Consider the following 23,767-nt stretch of genomic DNA (forward strand, 5'->3'; position numbering starts at 1 on the left):
ACGACCTTTGTAAGCATTGGTTGCAGTAGTTTTAAGTAAACTACTGGTAGAGGAAAGGAGCAAAAGGGAAAAGTCTCTCATAAACATAAAAGAAGGAAAGAATGAAGGAACGAAGGAAAGCAGGGAGGAAGAATAAAGGTTAATGTCCCATTTACGACGAAGTCAAGAGATTCTGAGAACAAGCCCTGGTAGGACAAGAATAAGGAAGAATATTGCCTTATGTCAATTTAGGAACACAACGGAAACTCCAGGCTAAACCTGGACGGTTGGACGCTGGTGTTAAACGCGCTCATCCTGAAAGCGAGTCCACTCTCTTAAACATTGCGCCACAGCGATGGGTCTGAGACACATGCGGTAATGTATGAAACGACTTGCTACGGAAATGTGACAAGCAAAAACAAAAGGAAGAACATTAGAAGACAAGGTGTGAATGAAGTTGTAAAAACAATTACTATAAGGTAAAATAGGATGTCAGGACTCATTAATTACTTACGACAAGGGAAAGCAACCGGCAAGCCTGATGTAGACACACATGAGTATTAAAAACAAAGAGACTGAGGAGGACAGAAGAAATTGGAAAGTGATAGGAGTTCAGTGTAATGATTTTTTGCTAAAGAGCAAAAAGGGAACGTAGTTTTTGGTTTTTTGTTAACACTACAATTATGAAGACTTTTCAGGATGCTTCGCGAACTATGCATATAGTTACAAAGAGTAGTGACGCGAGTTGTATTAGTTGTCTGTATAAACGAATTAACATTCCGTCTCGGATACTGGCTACGGCTGATTGATCCCAGTGGGAACCACGTTTGCCGATACAGATTTTAAAGGTGTGCGAGTCCTTGTTGGGGCCGGTGTCGAGGAGCCTGGTGGCATACCTAGGTTGGGCCGGATGTCCTTGAGAGTGGTTACGAGCAACAACGGCATTCGCAGCGACGCCTTCGTGCCGCCGGAGAATATACAAACAGCCAGCCCCCAGCATCCTAGCTGTGTCCATTTTCTCTCAAAACAGTCGTAAAGAGGGCGTCTGCTCTCCTCTCGCGTCGTATAACAATAGTGCTCTGTTTGATACGACTTCTTGGCCACGATATTTTGAGATCAGACAGAGTAACGGCAATCGCGGGAGAAAATAAATTTCAGCAACTGTATCGCATTATTTCGCCATTACATCCGGTTCCTTTCGCGTCTGTAGTAGATTCGAAGGAATATTCGTGAAAGTGACAGTGTGAAGTAAGAAAGTTTCATATCAAACATTGACCTCTGTAAAAATGTTAACATGGTGTTAGGAAGTGACTGCGTTTTATTTGTGTTTATGTTTATCTGTTTGGTGGAAAGTGCAACCTACGTAGAGGCTACTACTTGTTCGATTGCAAAGTGTTAAAAAAAAAAGGCTTTAGAAGAAATAAGAAAAGGAAAATGGGGTTTAAAGTCGCGTCGACAGTAAAATCAATAGAGACGGAAAAGTTTTCGAGAGCTCTTCAGATCGATAAGAATCATTTATTCGTAGACTGTTATGATACTTTTCTAAACTTGTCTTTGGTAGAAGACTCTTACCCTCTTAAGGAAGAATGGACTCGATAAGTATTTCATCCTAACGAGTGTTTGTGGTTACTGTACGTCCTGTTTTTCTCGATTCTTTGACGAACAGTATCGAAGAGTCAGAGTTCATAGTTCGAAAAAGAAGATTGACCGCAATTCACAATTGAGATCTTGCTGTTAAAGTTTTTGTGCCTTAGTGGTGTCGTCCTTCACTTGTTCCCTGTTTCCAGTAATTCTGCTCTATTCTCACTCACATAAGATACAACAGTAATCAAAATATCATCCCGTTTATCATGTTCAAATAAAAATGGTTCAGATGGCTCAGAGCACTATGGGACTTAACATCTGTGGTCATCAGTCCCCTAGAACTTAGAACTACTTAAACCTAACTAACCTAAGGAAAGCACACACATCCATGCCCGAGGCAGGATTCGAACCTGCGACCGTAGCGGTCACGCGGTTCCAGACTGAAGCGCCTAGAACCGCACGGCCGCACCGGCCTGCGTTTATCATGTAAGGGACGTTATAGAACCTCATACACTTCTATCGTAGTGGCATCGTATACGATACGGCGTGCTATCAGCTTCCTCCAGCTTGTATGTGTGTAAATGTGCCATTTTTTTCGTAGAATGCATTTGTTTATAAAAACAACAATACCAAGAAAAGGTAGATTGATACCCACAGCAAAGATAACACGTTGAATTGCAGACACGCACAACGGAAAGGCCTTACACATTAGCTTTCGGCCAAAGACTTTTTCAGAAAAGGAAATACGTACACGTTAATTCACACAGGCCAGAACACCTCACGCACACATTACCGAGCTGCCGGAGATGGCAGTCATGAGTGCGTGAGGTGTGCTTGCTTGTGTGAATGAAGGTATGTGTGTTTACTTTTCAGAAGAAGGCTTTGGCCGAAAGCTAATGTGAAAGTGTGTTTTCGTTATGCCTGTCTACTGCTCAACGTACATCTTTGCCGTGAGTAGCAACCTGTCTTCTCCTTAATTGTTGATATTCCAATCAGGAGTTTCCATTACTTGATTAAAAAAAAGTTTCTGTAAAATTTAGCGATGAGACCTATTAGTGTATCTAACTACGATGAGCGTATACAGGGGCACTCCAGAGTAACGACCACTAGTCTGTTTCCCCGTGGCCACTGGAGTTACAGATTTCAGGCACCGCTGCCACTCCCCCCCCCCCCCTGCCTACCCCCTTTTCCCTTATAGAAATGACGTACAAGTTTCCCACTTTCGTGTCAGATACACAATACACAAACAAACAATTCAACACAAAATCATACAGGGAAAATACAAGACTAACAAAAAAATTACGCACGCAAATTTTATTTCCAGCTCATGTAAGATACGTATGAGTGAATAGGAAGTACACAGAGATAACATAAATGATGGATCCGGAATTTAAAAAATAGTCCACCCTGCACAAGCATCAGAATAACGTTAGGAAACGAGAAGTTTGGTGTTAAGTCTGTGATGTTAAAGACAGTATAGCAGTAATAGAAGGAACAAGACGATAACAGATGAAATTCAACCTAGTTCTCTTGAAAAACACGAAATGGATTACCAAGCTTACTGCTTATGTGTTATTTCGGGATTATTTTACCATTCATGAGGTATTGTAACTGCGGTATCTGTTGAATAAAGAAATCATCATGAAGTCTTGTCTTGCACTTTCTGGCAGCGTAAACGAAATATTATGCACGCGTGAATGTATTGTCTGATAAATTGTTAATCTGTATACAACTGTTGTTTGATATTGAGTTTCTGATAGCATTAATTAACATCGTTCTTTAGAAAATCCATTTTAATTTAAGAATAAAATCATCTTCGTAAAATGTGAATAATGTAAGAAGTTGTTCCGTATAAACACAGCCACACCGTTATGGAGCCACAATCAGCTTTCACGTTGCCTTGTTGACAACTTGGATCCATGGCTTCGTGGGGTATGCGCCACATTCGAACCCTACTATCGGCTCTTGCTAACTGAGATCGGGACTGATTTGAGAAGGTCACAGTTTTCCAGTCGTCTAGGGTCCAACCGATATGGTCACTAGCCCAGGAGAGGTGCTGCAGACATTGTCATGCTGATAGAAAAGGCACTGATCTCTGTCGTCTGCTGCCGTAGCCCATTAACGGATACGTTCGTCGTACGTCCCCCATTGATTTCTGCGATTGTTTCAGGCAGTGTTGCGCCTGTTACCACTGACAACTCTATGCAAACGCGCTGCTCTCTGTCTTTAAGTGAAGGCTGTCGGCCCCTGCGTTGTCCGTGGTGGGAGGTAATGCCTGAAATTTGATATCATCGGCACACGCTTGACACTGTGGATCTCGGACTATTGAATTTAGCGGTTCTAGGCGCTACAGTCTGGAACCGCGCGACCGCTACGGTCACAGATTCGAATCCTGCCTCGGGCATGGATGTGTGTGATGGTTAGTTAGGTTTAAGTAGTTCTAAGTTCTAGTGGACTGATGACCTAAGAAGTTAAGTCCCATTGTGCTCAGAGCCATTTGAATTTGAACTTGTGAATTCAAAAACGATTTCCGAAATGGAATGTAGCATGCCTCTAGCTCCAGCTACCATTCCGTGTTCAAAGACAGTTAATTCCCCTTAGTGCGGCCATAATCACTTCGGAAACCTGTTGTCATGAATCACCTGAGTACAAATGATAGCTCCATCAGTGCACTGCTCTTTTATACCCTGTGTAAGCAATATTATCGGCATATGAATACAGGGTGTTTCAGTAAGAGCGTGCAAAAATTTAACAGGACGTAGAGGATGTTCTACTGAACAATTTGAGGTAGGGAACCTGAGATCAGACAAGAAAGGTTAAGGAGATAATAGGAATAAAATCACATTACTGAGTACTTTTTTGCTTACATTAGTTACAGTTAACTGCAAATATCGTCACTGACACAGTGAATGTACAATTTGCAGTCTACTTCGCTGACGCCATAGTCCCACAGCGATCGCAGCGTCGGCGTGGTTACACCGGATTCGGCAATGTTATTTTAAGGGATGGCCGAATGCTCTTCCTGCCGCCACCCCGTACCCCCCAGGACGGAATCAGTGTATCCCAACTGTCTGCGGCGAGTGTAAATCGTGAAATTGTGCGGACGTGTTTCAAGTGTCTGCCGACGCGAGTAACTGAGGCGGAACGTGAGGACCAGCCAGGTATTCACCTAGCGGAATGTGGAAAACCGCCTAAAAACCACATCCAGGCTGGCCGGCCGGCACACCGGCCCCCGTCGTTAATCCGCCGGGCGGATTCGATCCGGGGCTGGCGCGCCTACCCGAGTCCAGGAAGCAGCGCATTAGCGCTCTCGGCTATCCCGGCGGATAATGTACCATTTGTAGTGTCTCTTACAAAATGTGCTGAAACTGACGGCCATCAACCTCAATGCAAGCATGACATCGGCGAACAAGAATCTTACGCACCCTGACAAATATTTCGGGTGTGTTTCGAATCACATCACAAGCAGCTACAACTCTGGCATTCGTCGATCGAGAGAAAAAAAACACTCGTCGTTACGGATGATGCCCGTTAAGAAATCGTTCCCTGTACAGCCTTCCAGCAGCGAAAGCATTGCAACTTACTTCTCCATACACAAGGAGCATGTCAGTGAGTTCTGCGGAACTGTACCGGTACTGCTCCATCGTATTGTACTGGGAGTCTCTGAATAGCACTGAATAACGAATGTGTCTGTCGTTGATTCATAGCACTTTCTGTCATGGGAAAATGTAAATATAGTACAACAGAACCACCTTATGGGTAAGTAAAGTAAACAAAACCTCCATCATGACTACTTAGTAATGAAGCGTGTCCTCCTTGTTTCCTTGCAGGGATCTGGAACCGCGGGACTGTTACGGTCGCAGGTTCGAATCCTGCCTCGGGCATGGATGTGTGTGATGTCCTTAGGTTAGTTAGGTTTAAGTAGTTCTAAGTTCTAGGGGACTGATGACCTAAGATGTTAAGTCCCATGGTGCTCAGAGCCATTTGAACCATTTGAACCTTGCAGGGAATAAAGAATGTACATGTAAATAAACAGCACAGTACGTGTAAACTTGTACACATGTTAGTGGTAAAAGAGCTGGAAAACAGTAATACTATACAAGGTGGTAGACAAGTTTACTTCCGTACCTTCTTAAGCTGGCTTCTCCGACGCCAGGTTCCCTAACTCAAACTGTTCAGTGTAGCATTCTCTATGTCCTGTTAAAACGCCCTGTATGTGTCTATCGCTATGCCACGACTTTGGCCACCTCAATGTATGTAGGTATTCTCTTTACTGTAGGAATTGTATTACATTTATCTACATTTAAAGAGAGCCGCCATTCCGTACAGACAAGGGAAATATTGTCCAAGTGTATCTACAATTTCTTGTGATCATCCAACGACGAGATTTTCCTGCACACAACTGCATCGTCATCGAACAGTCTTACATTGCTTCTGATCTTCATGGATACTGAAAATAATATGTAAGTTAGCTGTTTAGGTTTTTATGTTGGTAACACCACGTAGCGCTCTATATGAAATTCACTGACTGTGCTGTGTGCAGTCTGTGGCTGGTTGGACGCATTGTTGGAATATTCGCTTGTGTAGTGTTGGGCAGTTGGATGGGAACAGCGCGTAGTGTTGTGCAGTTGGAAGTGAGCCGCCAACAGTGGTGGATGTGGAGAGAGAGATGCCAGAGTTTTGAGAGGTCACTATAGGCGGATGATCTAGACGTGTGTCCGCCAGAAAAAGGATATATATATATATATATATATATATATATATATATATATATATATATATATATATATATATGATGGCTTTTGAACATTATTAAGGTAAATACATTGTTTGTTCTCTATCAAAATCTCTCATTTGCTAACTATGCCTATCAGTAGTTAGTGCCTTCAGTAGTTAGAATCTTTTATTTAGCTGGCAGTATTGGCGCTCGCTGTATTGCAGTAGTTCAAGTAAAGAAGATTTTTGTGAGGTAAGTGATTCATGAATGGTATAGGTTATTGTTAGTCAGGGCCATTCTTTTGTAGGGATTATTGAGAGTCAGACTGCGTTGCGCTAAAAATATTGTGTCAGCTTAGTGATGATCAGAATAAGTAAAGACAAAACTGTTTGAGTACGTTGAGTTTTGCTCAGCTGTTTGTAAATCAAATAACGTAAGAGGTTTACCAGCACAGTAATTCATAATTTTTTTAAGGGGGCGTTTCAAATAGAGGTCCTATCACGTTTATCTGAGGCATACGCAACATTACTTTCGTCGCTGTGGAACATTTACCATCCAGTGCGACGTACTGTGTTCAATTATTTGGGTACTTTATAAAGCCTTCATTTCACTTGACACCACGCTGGACGGTATAACAGTTGCTTCATATCTGATGACCTCTTTTTCGTTGTCGTATTTCTCTCATGAAGATCATGATGATTATGATGATGAGGTTGAATACAAGAGCATTTCGAAGTGCGAAGAACATTATAGAAAATGTTGAAAGTATTTCGAGGCCTCTGATGTCTCTGAAGCACAGAAAGGACTCCAGGAAGTGGAAGGATAATAGAGATACGGACGGTGATATATACATAAAATAGTTTATACATAAAACGGCACGAGGAGAGAGAAAAAGATAAATGAAAGCAGGCGTATGGCAATTTTTGTAAAGATTGGAGCAAAGTCAGTTCGTTTGCAGTCAAACGTGCCCAAACTAATGGCGCCTCGTCGGAAGTTGGTGAGACAGCGCTTGCAAAATTATCTGCCTTTCACTGTCAGACGTATCTATTGACCGACGGACGGGGGCTTGGAAGTCGCAGAGACGGGCTGAAGGCGATACAGAGTGGTCAGCAGCGGGAACGGCGGCCAGCTGCATACTGCGGAAGACCGCCCCAGTTCGTCCGATCTCTTTGTTCCGATAATGAGGTCCGGGACTCCAATCAATATAGCATACGAGCTTGTGCGACACCAGTTACACAGAAAATGGCCGGAAAATCCGTAGTGGCGCATGGGTTCATAATCATTTAGAGGAACAAAGAGAAGGACAAACGCTTTCGATACTATGGCGTGCACGCTAACTGAAGGTGGAGGGTAGTAAATGGCCGTTACTTTAGCGCCTTATGATTTCACCATTAGAGGCTGAAAGGGCCATAATGATTACGCAGTGGATTCACCTGCAGGAGTTCAAAATTCTGGTAGACCTTGTTTATATCGTAGGTTTCAGTATTTGTTGCATTTTTTTCTGAATCCACCCGTTCCACGCAGCCTCGGTGAAACAAATGCTAAATTGCGACCTGCAGCGTATTCCGTGATTCACATAGTTTGATCCACGTTTGCCACTAGGATTTTTGGTATTGCATAACTTTACGCATACATCCGGCACTGCTTTGTGACACATATGAAAAATGTGAATTGGAATCTACGTTCAACTGTAGAGCCGAGTGAACAAGTTGCCAAATCAAAGGAAGGTAACGCTGCTCCAAGTCCAATAAGACCAGGTAACATAGTGCTTTTTGTTCAAAGTAACACTCCGGTGGTAAACCTACATACACTCCTGGAAATGGAAAAAAGAACACATTGACACCGGTGTGTCAGACCCACCATACTTGCTCCGGACACTGCGAGAGGGCTGTACAAGCAATGATCACACACACGGCACAGTGGACACACCAGGAACCGCGGTGTTGGCCGTCGAATGGCGCTAGCTGCGCAGCATTTGTGCACCGCCGCCGTCAGTGTCAGCCAGTTTGCCGTGGCATACGGAGCTCCATCGCAGTCTTTAACACTGGTAGCATGCCGCGACAGCGTGGACGTGAACCGTATGTGCAGTTGACGGACTTTGAGCGAGGGCGTATAGTGGGCATGCGGGAGGCCGGGTGGACGTACCGCCGAATTGCTCAACACGTGGGGCGTGAGGTCTCCACAGTACATCGATGTTGTCGCCAGTGGTCAGCGGAAGGTGCACGTGCCCGTCGACCTGGAACCGGACCGCAGCGACGCACGGATGCACGCCAAGACCGTAGGATCCTACGCAGTGCCGTAGGGGACCGCACCGCCACTTCCCAGCAAATTAGGGACACTGTTGCTCCTGGGGTATCGGCGAGGACCATTCGCAACCGTCTCCATGAAGCTGGGCTACGGTCCCGCACACCGTTAGGCCGTCTTCCGCTCACGCCCCAACATCGTGCAGCCCGCCTCCAGTGGTGTCGCGACAGGCGTGAATGGAGGGACGAATGGAGACGTGTCGTCTTCAGCGATGAGAGTCGCTTCTGCCTTGGTGCCAATGATGGTCGTATGCGTGTTTGGCGCCGTGCAGGTGAGCGCCACAATCAGGACTGCATACGTCCGAGGCACACAGGGCCAACACCCGGCATCATGGTGTGGGGAGCGATCTCCTACACTGGCCGTACACCACTGGTGATCGTCGAGAGGACACTGAATAGTGCACGGTACATCCAAACCGTCATCGAACCCATCGTTCTACCATTCCTAGACCGGCAGGGAACTTGCTGTTCCAACAGGACAATGCACGTCCGCATGTATCCCGTGCCACCCAACGTGCTCTAGAAGGTGTAAGTCAACTACCCTGGCCAGCAAGATCTCCGGATCTGTCCCCCATTGAGCATGTTTGGGACTGGATGAAGCGTCGTCTCACGCGGTCTGCACGTCCAGCACGAACGCTGGTCCAACTGAGGCGCCAGGTGGAAATGGCATGGCAAGCCGTTCCACAGGACTACATCCAGCATCTCTACGATCGTCTCCATGGGAGAATAGCAGCCTGCATTGCTGCGAAAGGTGGATATACACTGTACTAGTGCCGACATTGTGCATGCTCTGTTGCCTGTGTCTATGTGCCTGTGGTTCTGTCAGTGTGATCATGTGATGTATCTGACCCCAGGAATGTGTCAATAAAGTTTCCCCTTCCTGGGACAATGAATTCACGGTGTTCTTATTTCAGTTTCCAGGAGTGTAGTTAAAGTACGAGGAAATGGAAACAACTGACGACCTAGCACAGAAATACTATGAATGAGGCTTGGTTTATAAATTTTGTACAATGAAGCAAGTAAAATATTAACATGGTCTGCCGATTAGTTATGTTTATAAGGTCTTTTAAAGTAATCGTCTTTCGCTTAAATAGGTAAACAGAATAACACGCAGCCAAAGAATTATTTATTGTTTTCGACAATTTACCACCAACGGATACTCATCCAATTATGACAGTTTATATGACGTATGCTTTTCTATTGTCAAAAATTAAGGAAAAGGTAACTGAATTCAAATGTTCTTTAGCTTCACTCCAAAAAGATACCTGTGAAAGATGTACCGATATCTCAACCAGGGATGAAAACATTGCGTAACTGCACAATGAAACTGCCAATAGGGAATTAAAATTGTACGAAGTAACTGACGTCAGAAGCGTGTCGGAGGTAAGTATTCTGTACATATGGTAGGAAGAATTAACTATGAGGAAAACAGTGCAAGATGGATGCCGCATTTGTTAAATGTTCACAGAAAGCAAATTCGAAAACCAGTTTCTTTGGAATATCTGGAACATTGTGAAAAGAATTCAACTGATTATATGCACCGATTTGTTGCCGTGGCTGAGATGTGGGTTCACGGCAGAAGGGAAACTAATCAAGCCAGCGTGTGGGAGGCGGTGGTTCTGCATCAGTTAAGGCGACTTCGCTTTTATCTACGGAAAAGAGGTGTGCTGTGATGCAAAAGGCAGTCTTCTTACTGATTACGTTACAAAAATCAAAATAATAACTTATTCGTACTAGGCAAGCCTTCTGGGAGAACTGGAGGATAATTTGTGAGAAGAGGCCTACACAGTGAAATAAAAAAAGGTAAGCCTGTCCATGAAAATGTTGAGCAATCAGAAAGCACAGCGAATTGGCGGACGAATTGTTGGAACAACACATTGTTCATCATATTTGGTTCCCTCTGACTAAGACGATTTCCCTGAGCCGAGGACATTTGTGAACAGGAAACATTTTGAGTCCAGTGGAGTGGTTACGTCATCCGTAGATGAGAATTGTGAAGATGTTGTAGGATCGCACCTCTGGAATGAAATCTAATAACTGGAAAAATGTTGGACAAAATTTATTGACGAAAAAGAAAGCTACACTCTCTGATCAGAATTATCCGGACACACATCAGTGACATTAATTTGGGATGTGTCAACGCTTTGCCTTTATGACGGCTTGAACTCTGCTGAGGACACTTTCCATGAAGCGTCTAAATGTCTACCGAGGTATGGCAGATGGCAGCTCATACCTTCTCAAGAGCCAAAACCAGAGAAAACCGAGATGTTCGACGCTGGGACTGGAGCGAAGTCGGCGTTCTAACTTATCCCAGGAGTTTTCCATTGGGTTCACGTCGGGACTCTGGGTAGGCTAGTTCATTTCAGGACGTTGTTGTTCCCAAACCATTGGCTCACAAATATTGCTTTATGATAGGGCGCAGTGTCGTACTGATGTAAACAATCGCTGCATCCAAAGAGTTCCTCTTCTGCACGCATTACCGATGCTGTAAAATGTGTTCATATCTTTCCTCATTTAGCGTCTTGTTAAGCCCAATAGGGAGATTGCACCACAACCACGACTATCACTCCCACACCGTAAAACTATCTCCTCTGACCGAGTGAGGTGGCGCAGTGGTTGGCACACTGGACTCGCCTTCGAGAGGACAACGGTTCAAACCCGCGTCCAGCCATCCTGATTTAGGATATCCGTGAGTCCCCTAAATCGCTTCAGGCAAATACCAGGATGGTTCCTTTGAAAGGAAACGGCCGACTTCCTTACCCATCTTCCCCTAATTCACTGGGACCGATGACCTCGCTGTTTCGTCCCCTCCCCTCCCCCAAACCAACCAACCAACCAACCATCTATCTCCTCTGTACCCCACTTTTGGTGCTACACATGATGGTAGTCAATGTTATCCAATCATTCGCTAAACCCAAGCCTTTCCAACAGAGTGTCACATGGTATAGCGTTATTCATCACTCCTATCACACGTTTTTCCAATCCACAGTCTAATGGTGTCGTTTTTTACATCAATTCGAGCGTCGCTTAGCACTGACTACAGAAATGTATGGTTTATGAGAAGGTGCTAGATCATTGTACCCCATTCTTTTAACTTCCTATGCACTGTTATTTTGCTAGCTGGGTTGTTCGTAGCACTTCAGAACTCACGGGTGTTGATTTCAAGCGATCTTTTACAACCAACTTCCTCAATGGTCGAGTGTCCCCGTTCGTTAGAATACAAGATGTTGCCTGGTCTTGGCTTAGCTGTGGTTGTTACTTCGCGTTCCCGCTTCACAGCCATGTCACCAACAGTCGACTTGGACAGCTTTAGAAGGTTGAAATGTCCACGATGTACTTGTTACTGCGGTTGACATCCAATGAATAGTTCACGTTCCAAGTCACTGAGCTCTCCTGATCGACGTATTCTTCATTTACTGCTTCTCTACTGATAATGCAGTACTCGCCACTTCCTTTTATACTGGGGCGTTCGTCTCTTGTGACGTATAGTGATCAGTTCCTCATTACACCGAGGTCTCCGGATACTCTTGATCACATGGCCTACATATAAACACAAATTAACGATTGACTATAAAAAGAATCTTGCACTGCCAGACCCATAAATTTTCACCTTGCCTGTAGATGATGTGTATTCCGTATTTCTCAGATTAATTTCAAACTAATTTGAAGTTACCATGATATCCTACCACCTTGAATGTCATAAATTTTTAAATGTACACGAAATATATCAGGTGTTAGGGAGGCCCATAAAATGGTTGTATACACTTGGATTTGCCCCACTGATACGACGGATTTGATATATTATAGCTACATAGAAACGTTGACAATAAACTCTGTGCGGTGATCTACGGGCTGGAGTCCAAACGTTGTTTGGATGTACCTGTTAATAGTTCTGGGTGTAATATATTCTTATTAACCATTGTGACTTTCTAATGTTTTCATGCCGGCCGGTGTGGCCGTGCGGTTCTAAGCGCTTCAGTTTGGAACCGCGTGACCGCTACGGTCGCAGGTTCGAATCCTGCCTCGGGCATGGATGTGTGTGATGTCCTTAGGTTAGTTAGGTTTAAGTAGTTCTAAGTTCTAGGGGACTGATGACCTCAGTAGTTAAGTCCCATAGTGCTCAGAGCCATTTGAATGTTTTCATGTTGTTATTTGTGAGTCTGTCTCATTCGCAGGACTGTTTAATGCTGCTAAATCTCTAGAAAATATGGAGAAAGATTTCTCAAAGCATCCCACAAGCTGCAAATGCATTTCATGCCAGACACAAGACTTCTCACAGACAATGTTCATGTGTCGGGACGGGTTCTATGTTAGTAGCTATACCTAAACAAAAATCGGATTATATTAATCTTACCTACACTTCAATGAAATCTCGATTTTATTGCTGGTGTGTCAATTCGGATCGGTTCCTCATCTCACAATTTGAGCAGAATAAGTTTTGCAGGTCGAATTAAATACTAACTAGAAGACTTCTCAAGTTTTGTGGTCCTTCGGTATAAGCAAAACACGTTGTGTAGTGGAAAAGTCTCCCTGCTACGAATAGAGTTTGTCAAACTTGATGTAAGTTACGAAAACTGAACACAGGCGATCAGACATTAGAGTAAGCTACAAGCAACATACTTTATAGCATCAATGTCAGACGTTGTATGTACCAGCTGTAGCTCCAAATATCTGGAAACAAGACGATCAAGAAAGATGGTTTTTCGAGGCGGTAAACCATCACTATATCCAGATTTTCCTTCTTAATTCTGTGCAAATACACGTCACATGTGATATGTGATGCGGGGCCACTACTTTTGGCTAAAAATCTGGTGGCAGTCAGATAACTGCACTTCACCTGCCCAATTCTTCTGAGCTCTTGGCAACCGTCATTTACGAATTAACAACCAAATTGGAGAATAAAGGTCACGTTTCTAAATTTGATAGCCATAATGCTCGAGACAGTCTACAACGGTAGCCTTCCTAAAACTTACTTTTAAAATATTTGGATTCACCATAAAGCAAGCAGCCACGGCAAGGAGATGTCGAAAGCAATCTGAACGATCATTGACGTCTACACGAATTCCGCGACATTCAACTGCCCGTAATCGCGAATGGAAAGGGGACGTCCTTCCAAATAAGACTATGATGTTTTCAACTCAGAGAGACACGATTAGCAAGGTAGAGGAAGTAAATTTAAATATTATTCTCGCATAGGTGTAATTATTTATAGGTAGAATGTGTGTATGACCACATAGGCTTGCTTGTGTCTCTTAAACAATTCAGTAGTCAAGGGCGATCGTAGCGTCAGCTTTGAGGCTTGTGCGCAGTTGTTTGCTGTACTCGAGGCGATATAGGTAGAGCGTAAGCAGTCTGCAGTTACGACATCGCTGAAGTTCAAGGATAAACACAAGCCGTCTGGTTACAGGAGCGGGAAACGCTACATAAAATGGTAATCACGGATCAGTCTAGCCCGAAGCGAAAGGTGGCTGCAAAGGATCTTTACCCGAGGCAACCAGCTCGGCGTGGATCAGACAATATCAGGGGCAAATGCTGGTCTTGTGATAGACTAATGAAACCTCTCAGCATCGAGAATGTTCATTTCGAGGTTGTTTATGACAAAACTTTCATGTTGTTGTGCACGGGGCAACTAACACGACGACCCACGTGTTACAAATACCAATGCGTATGATCGAGGAGAGAGACCCACTTTCCGAGTTGTGATAAGACACGCGTAAAGCTCTGGAGCTGGCGGCAGAGGTGGGCTTGACTTTGCAGCCGTTGATACACGCAGTGGCGATTCATAGCGGATGAATCCAGGCGTCTCAATTGATAATCACGAAATCCGCGCCGCGCCATGCCGCTAGCCGCAGTAAATAACGGCCCCTCGCCAGTTTGCTTGCGCGTTGTCTCCGTCGTCGTTTTATGGCGCCAGTGCGAGGGTTGGAGGGTGCCGGCCCCTATGTTATGTCACGTGAAAAGGAAGCTGCGCAAGTGCGACATACTGCAGAAATATTTGTCGCTCGCCGAGTCTGAGGAGCCAGCCAAATGCTCTGTTTCCCTCACACACACACACACACACACACACACACACACACACGCAAGCACGCACTCACATATACATACACACAAACACGCACACTTGCAGACAAGCACACGCTCATCAGAGGGACAAGGGAAGAGGAGGAGGCGGATGAGAGAGAGAGAAAGAGAGAGAGAGAGTGGGTGACTCAGTCGCACGCTTTTCGTTACTTACATGAACATGTCGAACGAAGGACAGTGGACAGTAGACGCACTGCTAATAATATGGAATCATTCACACGGAACTGCAGTAGTTACGCGATGAACGCTAAAATACGAAAACAATCTGCGCTTAAGATAACGATTCCTGAAACGTTAGATAGGTGTGTACAATTGTGCAAGTTCCATTTCGGTATGCTTCCAACGGAAATGAAAAATGCGACTAATAAATTTCATATTTACTAATATTTAAGTGTAAAGGCTTTCTTGTGGTAACCTTCGTTTATTCTCTACACGAGCTCTTCGTAGTAGTCTAGAAACAATAGCCATGCTGTATTTCTCATTTGTACAGACTATGTCTTTTTTTAATTCCTTCTGTTATAATACTTCTTGATGTATAAAAGTTACTGATTATCCGTTTACACGTGGAATAATAATAAAAGAGGTTCATAAAATAGTGTCCATTGTTCTTTCTCAATCTTATTAACCTTTTTTTTTCAGGTAGAGCAATTCAACTGGTGCGTTGACTGAACTTAGACTGTCGATCTCTCTATGAGAAGAAACGGTCTTTTTTACCTAAGGATAGGCAATATTGACAACAAACGTAAGTAGCTTAATATACAACAATCCTGAGCACGCTAGAGTTGTTTAACGAAGAAAATGATATTTCGTTATGAAGATTTCAAGACGACGACAATTTATGGGATGATAGTTTTCCATACTCCTGGAGATAGGATGCAGGGTGTTGTTCTGTACTTTACATGAGGTAAAATGAAGTTTGTTACAGACTATCGAAAGCAGATCATATTACTTGATGACTCCCTGACTAATCTTTGTTTACCTCATAGTTCAGTTTTTAGACATCGGTTTCTTTGTTCCGTCATTCTCCTTGTGTGTCATAGTGTTTGTTTCCTCGAGTAATACTTCCCCGCTTTTCCAGACCATGTCACAGTTCGTCTGGTATCGATTAGTGAAACCACTGTCCATGATACGTAAAGTGACAATGTCTGTCAGAGATAGAGATGAGCATTTATGTAACGGCGTTTGCTGCGGTTTTGTGACTCGAATTGGGTAGATGGGAAACAAGAAGAAACCTCTGAAGTAGCTCAGATGTTGTGACAAACTGCATAAGATCCAGGTTCAGACAGAACAGCATTTTGTGACTTATTCGTGGAAGAAAGATGATTACAAAAAAGTTAGATAGTACATCATAGTAACATGATTTCCAGAAATGAACGTCTAAGTATGACCTAAGCATGTTATGAAACGCATCCTACACGTCTTAAGTTTGGGTATATACGTATTGCTAGTTTCTAAGCATCCCTAATTTTGCGCCTCCGAAATCAAACAAAACAAGGGATGCCAGTTTTTTGTGGTTCTTGAGGTATAGTGCGTGACTGCAGTCTTCAAGAGATGTGTTATTAGACAATCTTCATTTGTACCTGCAATCGTCAGAGGGTCTCTGCATGGGCTTTTTTTCGCCATTCAAGGAAGATGCGCTAAAAATACTACCTTATATGAAGTTTGTGCGGTTACAGACAAGGGATTCTTCTAAACGGGCAACGAAAATGAGCAAGTACACTATTCCAGTAAAATAATCACAGTTAAACGTGACTGGAGCTTAACTTCTTAAAAATTCATTAGATAGTGTGATTGATAAATGACTTTGGAGTACAATGGTTATAAATATATTTTTGTTTACTTTTATTTTTAACAACATAGAGAAATGCAGCCTATTTGTGACAAACGTTAACAACATGTTAAAAGGTAGTCACAGCCTGTTCTGTAGTAACTCTCACGATATTTTCGACTAGTGATGACAATTGTACTATGCTACGCTACTGTGACACTTATTAACTGACTTGCTCCGTGTATTGCAAATACTGCGAATGCATTCTTTTATTTCGTTATTGTCTCTAGTATTAGGTTGGTGCAAAAATGGCAAAACTAACGGTGAAGCACTTCGCTTTAATCTCGCTGTCACTAGAAATCTGTGCTCCACTGAAAAGCAATGCGAAAAGAAAAAGAAATACGCAACAGTATTTCTGTTTCTGGTAGCTGTTGATTAAGCTTTGTGTTGCAATATACGGAACAAGTCAGTTAACAAGTGACACAGCAGACTACCATGGTACGCGTGGCATTGCTCGTCGAAAGACTATTCCGTAAAAGTTACTGCAGACTAGGTTCGTCTGACAGTGCTGTGAGCGTAAGACAGTGGCCCATTTTCTTCCGCTAATTTTAAACCGATGTATTTCGTGTGTGGACTTATAAACCTTTTGGGAAACATGGAAAACAATATAACAGCCACGCGCAGCCTACTAATCGCTCATGTCCCATTTTACTGACTGTCTCTCCAGATTTTTATGGACGGTTTACATGTCTGAACTTTCTATGTAAACGCCAGTCGACTTGCACATTCTCTTATGAAGTGTATGGATCTTTTTGCTGTCATTCTGAAGTAACAGATGCTCACTGTAATTTTTTCACCCACTGTGCCTCGATCGATAGCCCAATACTGTGAGGCCCCTCCAAAATCACTTACTTTCCAAAATTTTTTGACGGCAAAAAATCAATGGACGTTACCAACAACCCCCTACAACATAACTGGGCAAAGACATCGGATTAGGAGACTAAATTATTTAGGGTTATTAATCCACTTCACTGCAGGTAATTCTGATAACTTAGATGATGTCAGCAGTCAAGGGTTCTTAGTAAAAGTACCAACAGACATGTAGACGAGGTAGACTGCGACGGGTACTTACCGTGGCTGTTGATGAAGTTGGCCAAGTAGAGGTCTAACTCTCGGACGGAAACATTAATGTGGTACGGGTTGACGCACAATCCCGGGTGAGTGCACTCGGGGGATTTCTCGAGGCGTTCGCCGTCTGTGCTTTCTAAAGGGATTGCTTTGAAAAGTATCACCATGACCAAGTCGAGCCTCCACACCTGCAATGGATACGAAAACAACTTATTTCAAAACAGAGCTACACTACTATTTGTATTTTCTAACAATGATAATGAGAAGATGTAACCAACTATCTTAAAAAAAGTACAGATTGTTAAAAACGGAAAAGAAGAAACAAGTGTAGTGACAATTACAATATAGTGATTGCGCTTTGAACACAAACTACAGAACTACAGACACTTTACATCCAGTCCACTTGTTTTCATTATCTTTTTATTAACACATGCTCTCTTTCCTTGAATGTGAACTGAGGACCATTCCACGCTCCCTGTGAGACACGTAATTTAGTAATATTCTTCATAAAATATGGGATGTTGCAAATAAGAATATATCCTGAATATGTCTGCCTTTGCTACATCATAGCGTTTGAGATAGATATTTCTTCGGAACTGTTGGTATTGTTCAAGGGATACTAGTAGTGAAAGACCCGATCTCAGTTTTTGCTGTCTAGAAGTCGGTGATAGCTATGTTTTGGTTTCTCTAGGCCATCAGCGGTATTTTAATTACGTGAGACCAGCACGTTGCGGTTTTTTAGCGAAGTAACTTAAAACTACATCGCTATCAACTCAGAAACACTGGCGATCTGCGGGAGATACAGGTGGAGCATACGACAGAGGAATTTGCAGAACGCAGTATCGGATACTTCCCGTTCCGCAGGACATCGTTTCACAGGTGTGTGCCAATACGACATGAGTGACAGATGCCTTGATCCACACCTTGACCTCTTATATCAATTTTTTGTATGGATAATGGCGAACACACAACTGAAACTTCAATTATTTACGTTCCACATGTATTCTGTTATTTTACTTGGTAGTTTAGAAGGTCATTTGTTGTCTCATTTTGAGACAGATATGACTCAACTCTTTGGTGAATGGTACTATTTAAAGTTACCACGATTCATCCGCAAAAATCGTAAGCAAGCTTTCAAGCACTAGCTGTGAATTGAGACATTGCTTTCAATATCACGGTACCATGTTTCTGGAAGTCACGTAGAGCCTCTCTGACATAACTGAAGTGTTGACAGAAGCCCACCAGTCAGCGTTTCTCCCTTCCAACTTTCAATTGGATACCGACTCTCTTTATTCCTTATTTTCTTAGTAAAGTGCGCCCTTTATCGCATGTAGAAAGCAAAACATTTTTCATTTTAAAATTTTCGTACAGAAAATTTTCTCGTAATCTAAATGTGTATACATATTCGTGTTCAGTAACCACTATATTTTGTGTGTGACGGCATTTCAGTAACGGTAGTTCTCTCGGCTGTTCTACTCACTAATAGTGCTAGTACGTCTATTAATGAGTCAAAATTTTAATCTCAGCGTCGATGACGTTAGCCACATGTATGTGAGAGGAAATGATACTTGTACATTCCTTCGCATTCGAAAGTGGTTTTCGAATGTTAAGGGCGATCCTCTTTTCTTCGTAACGACTGGGTTTTATTGTATCCCATTGACATTTGTTAAGTGACTGTTTTTACATTTACTAGAAAGCTCTTCTTTGAAACTTTTCTGTCATATTTGTTAATCGATTCTAACCAAGGACCAACAATGTTCAAGGATGAAACGGACAGTAGTTTAAACAGTCTCCTTCATAGATAAACTATATTTCTAAGGATGCTTCTAGTGAATCTTGACCTGGAGTCTTCTTTCCCACCTGTTAGATTTACTTGGTCATTTAATTAAAAGTCATCGTGGAATGTAACATCTAAATATTTGACTAACGACTTACCACCAACAGGTCAGTAATCCTAGAGCGAACAACAATTTCACTATTTACACTCACTACAGGTACACAGCAGATAGAAGGAACGATGCTAACAACCCATTGGAGAAGTGTACATAACCAAAAGCAGCGAGTATGTTTAATATAGCTATACTAGCGTAATTCTCTGACGTGAGGGCTGTGTTTTTAACACCATTTTTAGTGTTAAAATGTAAATGTCGTGTGACTAGGGTCTCCCGTCGGGTAGTCCGTTCGCCGGGCGCAAATCTTTCGATTTGACGCCACTTCGGCGACTTGCGCGTCGATGGGGGTGAAATGATGATGATTATGTCAACACAACACCCGTCCCTGAGCGGAGAAAATCTCCGACCCAGCCGGGAGTCGAACCCGGGCCCTTAGGATTGACGTTCAGCCGCGCTGAGCACTCAGCTGCCGGGAGCGGACATTTTTAGTGTTAAATCGAACAAAAGAAATGTTGTTAGATTTTGCCCTACAAAATGTATTTCGTGACCGGTATAAATACTTCCCTTCGTGTCACTTTCATTTAAGGGGGGAAACTGGAACTTGAATGCATTTTACTGTCATGCGACTTATCAAATTATTCGTGTAGTTGCAATACAATGTACAAAGCAAAAGTTGCTTTGCTATTACTTCAGAAAGCTACTTAAACCTACGTTCTGGAGCAGTTTCCCTAGAGCACAAGAGGAGAATGCCGGGACGTTTCCTCAAACAAGGCCATGGCGGATTCCGTATGCATCCTTGCCCAATATGAGCTAATGCTCGTCTCTAATGACGTCGACGGAATGTTATGCTCCAGCCCTTCTTCCCTATGTTCAGAGGTATGTTTCGAGAACGCTGAACATAGATCATGAAAGAAAATGTCAGTACAACGAGACATATTAGTTCACGTCAGTGGGTAAATCTACACAGTTGCTAATGCGGCTTTTTTAAAATTTTAATCAGACGAAGTACTTTTATATCGAATGGGTTTATTTCCACAACTAGTGCTGTAGACGAAAATCGTTCGAGTAGTTTGAAGTAGGTGTTACCAGATTTGGATATTATCTTATCATCAGTTTAATATGGCATGCTTGTAAAACACTGGCACGCATTGTTCACAGAAGAACGGAAAAACTGATAGGAGCCGATCTCGGAGAAGAGTGGGTTCCAGAGGAATGCAGCTACACGCAAGACAATACTTGCCGTACGAAGATAGGCTGAAGAAAAGCAAGCCTACATTTACAGTATTTGTAAATTCAGAGAAAACTTTTGAAAATGTTTATTAGAATACATTCTCTAAAATTATGAAGCTAGTGGGGATAAAATACAGGGAGAGAAAGGTTATCTGCAACTTGTACAGAAACAATACTGCAGCTATACGAGTCTTAGAATATGAAAAGGAAGCAGTGGTTGAGAAGAGAGTACGACAGAGTTGTAAGCTAACCGATTTTAATCAGTTTGTACACTGAAAAAAGAGTAAAGGAAACCAAGCAAAAATTTGGAAGGGGAATTTAAGTTGAGGAAGAATAAATACTAAAAAAATGTTCAAATGTGTGTGAAATCTTATGGGACTTAACTGCTAACGTCATCAGTCCCGAAGCTTACACACTACTTAAAACACACACACCCATGCCCGAGTGAGGACTCGAACCTCCGCCGGGACCAGCCGCACAGTCCATGAATGTAGCGCCTGAGACCGCTCGGCTAATCCCGCGCGGCGAATAAACACTCTCTGTACTTCTGTCAGAGAGGGCAGTTCATTTGAAAGCTTAGTTAAATGGAACTGGTTATATCTGGAAAATGATTATGAACATCTATAGAACTAAATAAGCGTAACGGAATGTAGTCGAATGAAATCTGGTCATGTTCAGGGGATTACATTACGAAATGACACTAAAATTAATAAATGAAATTTGCTGTTCAGGCATCAAAATAACTGACGACGGCCGCAGTTTGGTCCCATAAGACCTTACCACAAATTTCCAAAATTTCCACAACCAAGAGTGTGTTACAAACAACTTTCTGGGGAGGGCAACCATAATAAATTACAACACTCAACACTCAATAACCATACAAAGTATCATAAAAATGTCAAGAATGATAAGGTTTTCCAAAAGCAGCATAGCTGTAAGAAGGTGCTTTTTTCGGAACTACCGGTTGCACATCAGTATAGACGCATCTTCAGGTTTATCTGTAAAAAACACAAACCACTGTTTGAAATTTTTGAAATGGTAGAAATACAGAACCACAGTGTTGGAATTCAACAAAAAATAGTGACAAGTACTCACAATGGTTATATTTCCATAATGTAGATGGACGATTACGGAGTCCCATTGGTGGGTTGTCATAATAAAATTGAGTCCCCCATAGACACTTGTCAAACTGTACAACCATGACTTGTGAATGAGCCACGCCTAGAGAAAAGCGGGGAAAACAAATAATGAATGGAACGCTATTGCGAACGGGGTTAAAATGCCTAAAAATGAACGAAAATCTATGGAAAGCACTCTAAGTGCTCGGTAAATAGCGCCCAAAAAATAATACACTACTCACAGTAGTGTCCCAGTCATTATTTGTTTTTTCCTCCGTTTTTTTCCTAGGTCTGGCTCATTCAGCAGTCAGTCTTTGTAAATTTTGACGAGCATATTTTGGGTGTACTCAATTTTACTACAACAACCCACCTATGTGGTTTGACTCTTTAATGTGGACATCTGAAGTAGGGAAATATAATCATTGTGAGTACTTGTCATTGTTTTTCTTTGCATGCCAACACTATGGTTCTGCATTTCTTCCATTTCAAAAATTTCACACAGAGATTTGTATTTTTTTTACAGATAAACCTGAAGATACGTCTATACTGACGTGAATATGGTAGTGGCGAATGAAGCATCTTCATACAGCGATTTGGCTTTTAGAAACACCCCACCACTCTTGGCTTTTCAACTGTTATAATTTTTATGATAATTTGAATGGTTATTGAGTGGTTCAAATGGTTCAAATGGCTCTGAGCACTATGGGACTCAACTGCAGTGGTCATAAGTCCCCTAGAACTTAGAACTACTTAAACCTAACTAACCTAAGGACATCACACACATCCATGCCCGAGGCAGGACTCGAACCTGCGACCGTAGCGGTGGTGCGGTTCCAGATTGTAGCGCCTTTAACCGCTCGGCCACTCCGGCCGGCTGGTTATTGAGTGTTGAGTGTTGTTATTGTTATTCACACAAGATTGTATTGACGTCTGCAGTTACTGCGTTCACTGTGTGGTTGATTTTCGGTGCTATTTGCGAGCAGCACTCGTACAGCACAGCGCCCCCGAGCATGTGGGGTAAACAGCAACGCGGAAGCGGAGTAAGCGCGCGAGACAAGCGTGACGATCCAGCGATCGCGGCGCCCCAGCCATCGATCTGCCGGCTCTTTGGCTGGCAAGCGCTGCCGCCACGGCTCTGCAGATCCCGCTGCAGTCCTCTCGCATTGTCTAACTGGCAACCGCGAGCCTGCGTCGACATGCACGCAACTTTTCCCACTTCCCGTAGTATAGGTCAGCCGAGGCTCGCAGTCAACGGCTCCGAGGTAGGGATGGTGGTTATCACCGAAACAATCGGTTTTCTGTAACACCGTTTTCTTTTCATCTCCAGTTTAACCTAACCGTTAAAACCGCTCAGAATAAGCGGTTTCTCAGATAATCGCTTTTCGGTTTCTCGCTATTATTTCCAACAATAAACATAGACAACGCACAAAGATTGAAAAATTCTACGTCTCCCTCAGGCTACATCTACATCTACATCGATACTCCACATTCCACCTTACGGCACGTGGCGTACGGCATCCCGTACCACAAATAGTCATTCCATTTCCTGTTCCACTCTCAAATACAGCCAGGGAAAAACGACTGTCTATATGCCTCCGTATGAGCCCTAATTTCTTGTATCTTATCTTTTGTGGTACTTACGCGTAATGTATGTCGGAGGCAACAGAAATGTTCTGGAGTCAGCTTCAAATGCCGGTTCTCTAAATTATCTCAGTAGCGTTCCTCGAAAAGAATGTCGCTTTCCCTTCAAGGATTCCCATTTGAGTTCCTGAAGTATCTCCGCAACACTTGTGTGTTTTTCGAATCTTCCGGCAACTAATCTAGCAGCCCGCCTCTGAATTGCTTCGGTGACTGCCTTTAATCCGACCTAGCATGAATAACAAACTCTCGAGCAGCACTCAAGAATATGTAGCACTAGCGTCTTATATGTGATTTCTTTTACAGACGAACCACACTTTCCTAGAATT

The 23,767-nt window shown here is 43.0% G+C and overlaps 1 protein-coding gene across 7 annotated transcripts in view; it reads right to left on the bottom strand.

The window, feature by feature from the left end:
• The window catches only part of LOC126183483 (nuclear factor 1 X-type), a 580,732-nt gene that overhangs the window by 274,741 nt on the left and 282,224 nt on the right, over positions 1–23,767 (bottom strand). For all 7 annotated transcript variants that reach the window (XM_049925509.1, XM_049925504.1, XM_049925507.1 and 4 more), the window contains exon 4: positions 17,565–17,748. In XM_049925509.1, coding sequence (XP_049781466.1) covers positions 17,565–17,748 — 184 coding nt within the window. The remainder of the gene's footprint in view (positions 1–17,564; positions 17,749–23,767) is intronic.

Source organism: Schistocerca cancellata, chromosome 4 (genome assembly GCF_023864275.1).
Source record: "Schistocerca cancellata isolate TAMUIC-IGC-003103 chromosome 4, iqSchCanc2.1, whole genome shotgun sequence".
NCBI lineage: Eukaryota > Metazoa > Arthropoda > Insecta > Orthoptera > Acrididae > Schistocerca > Schistocerca cancellata.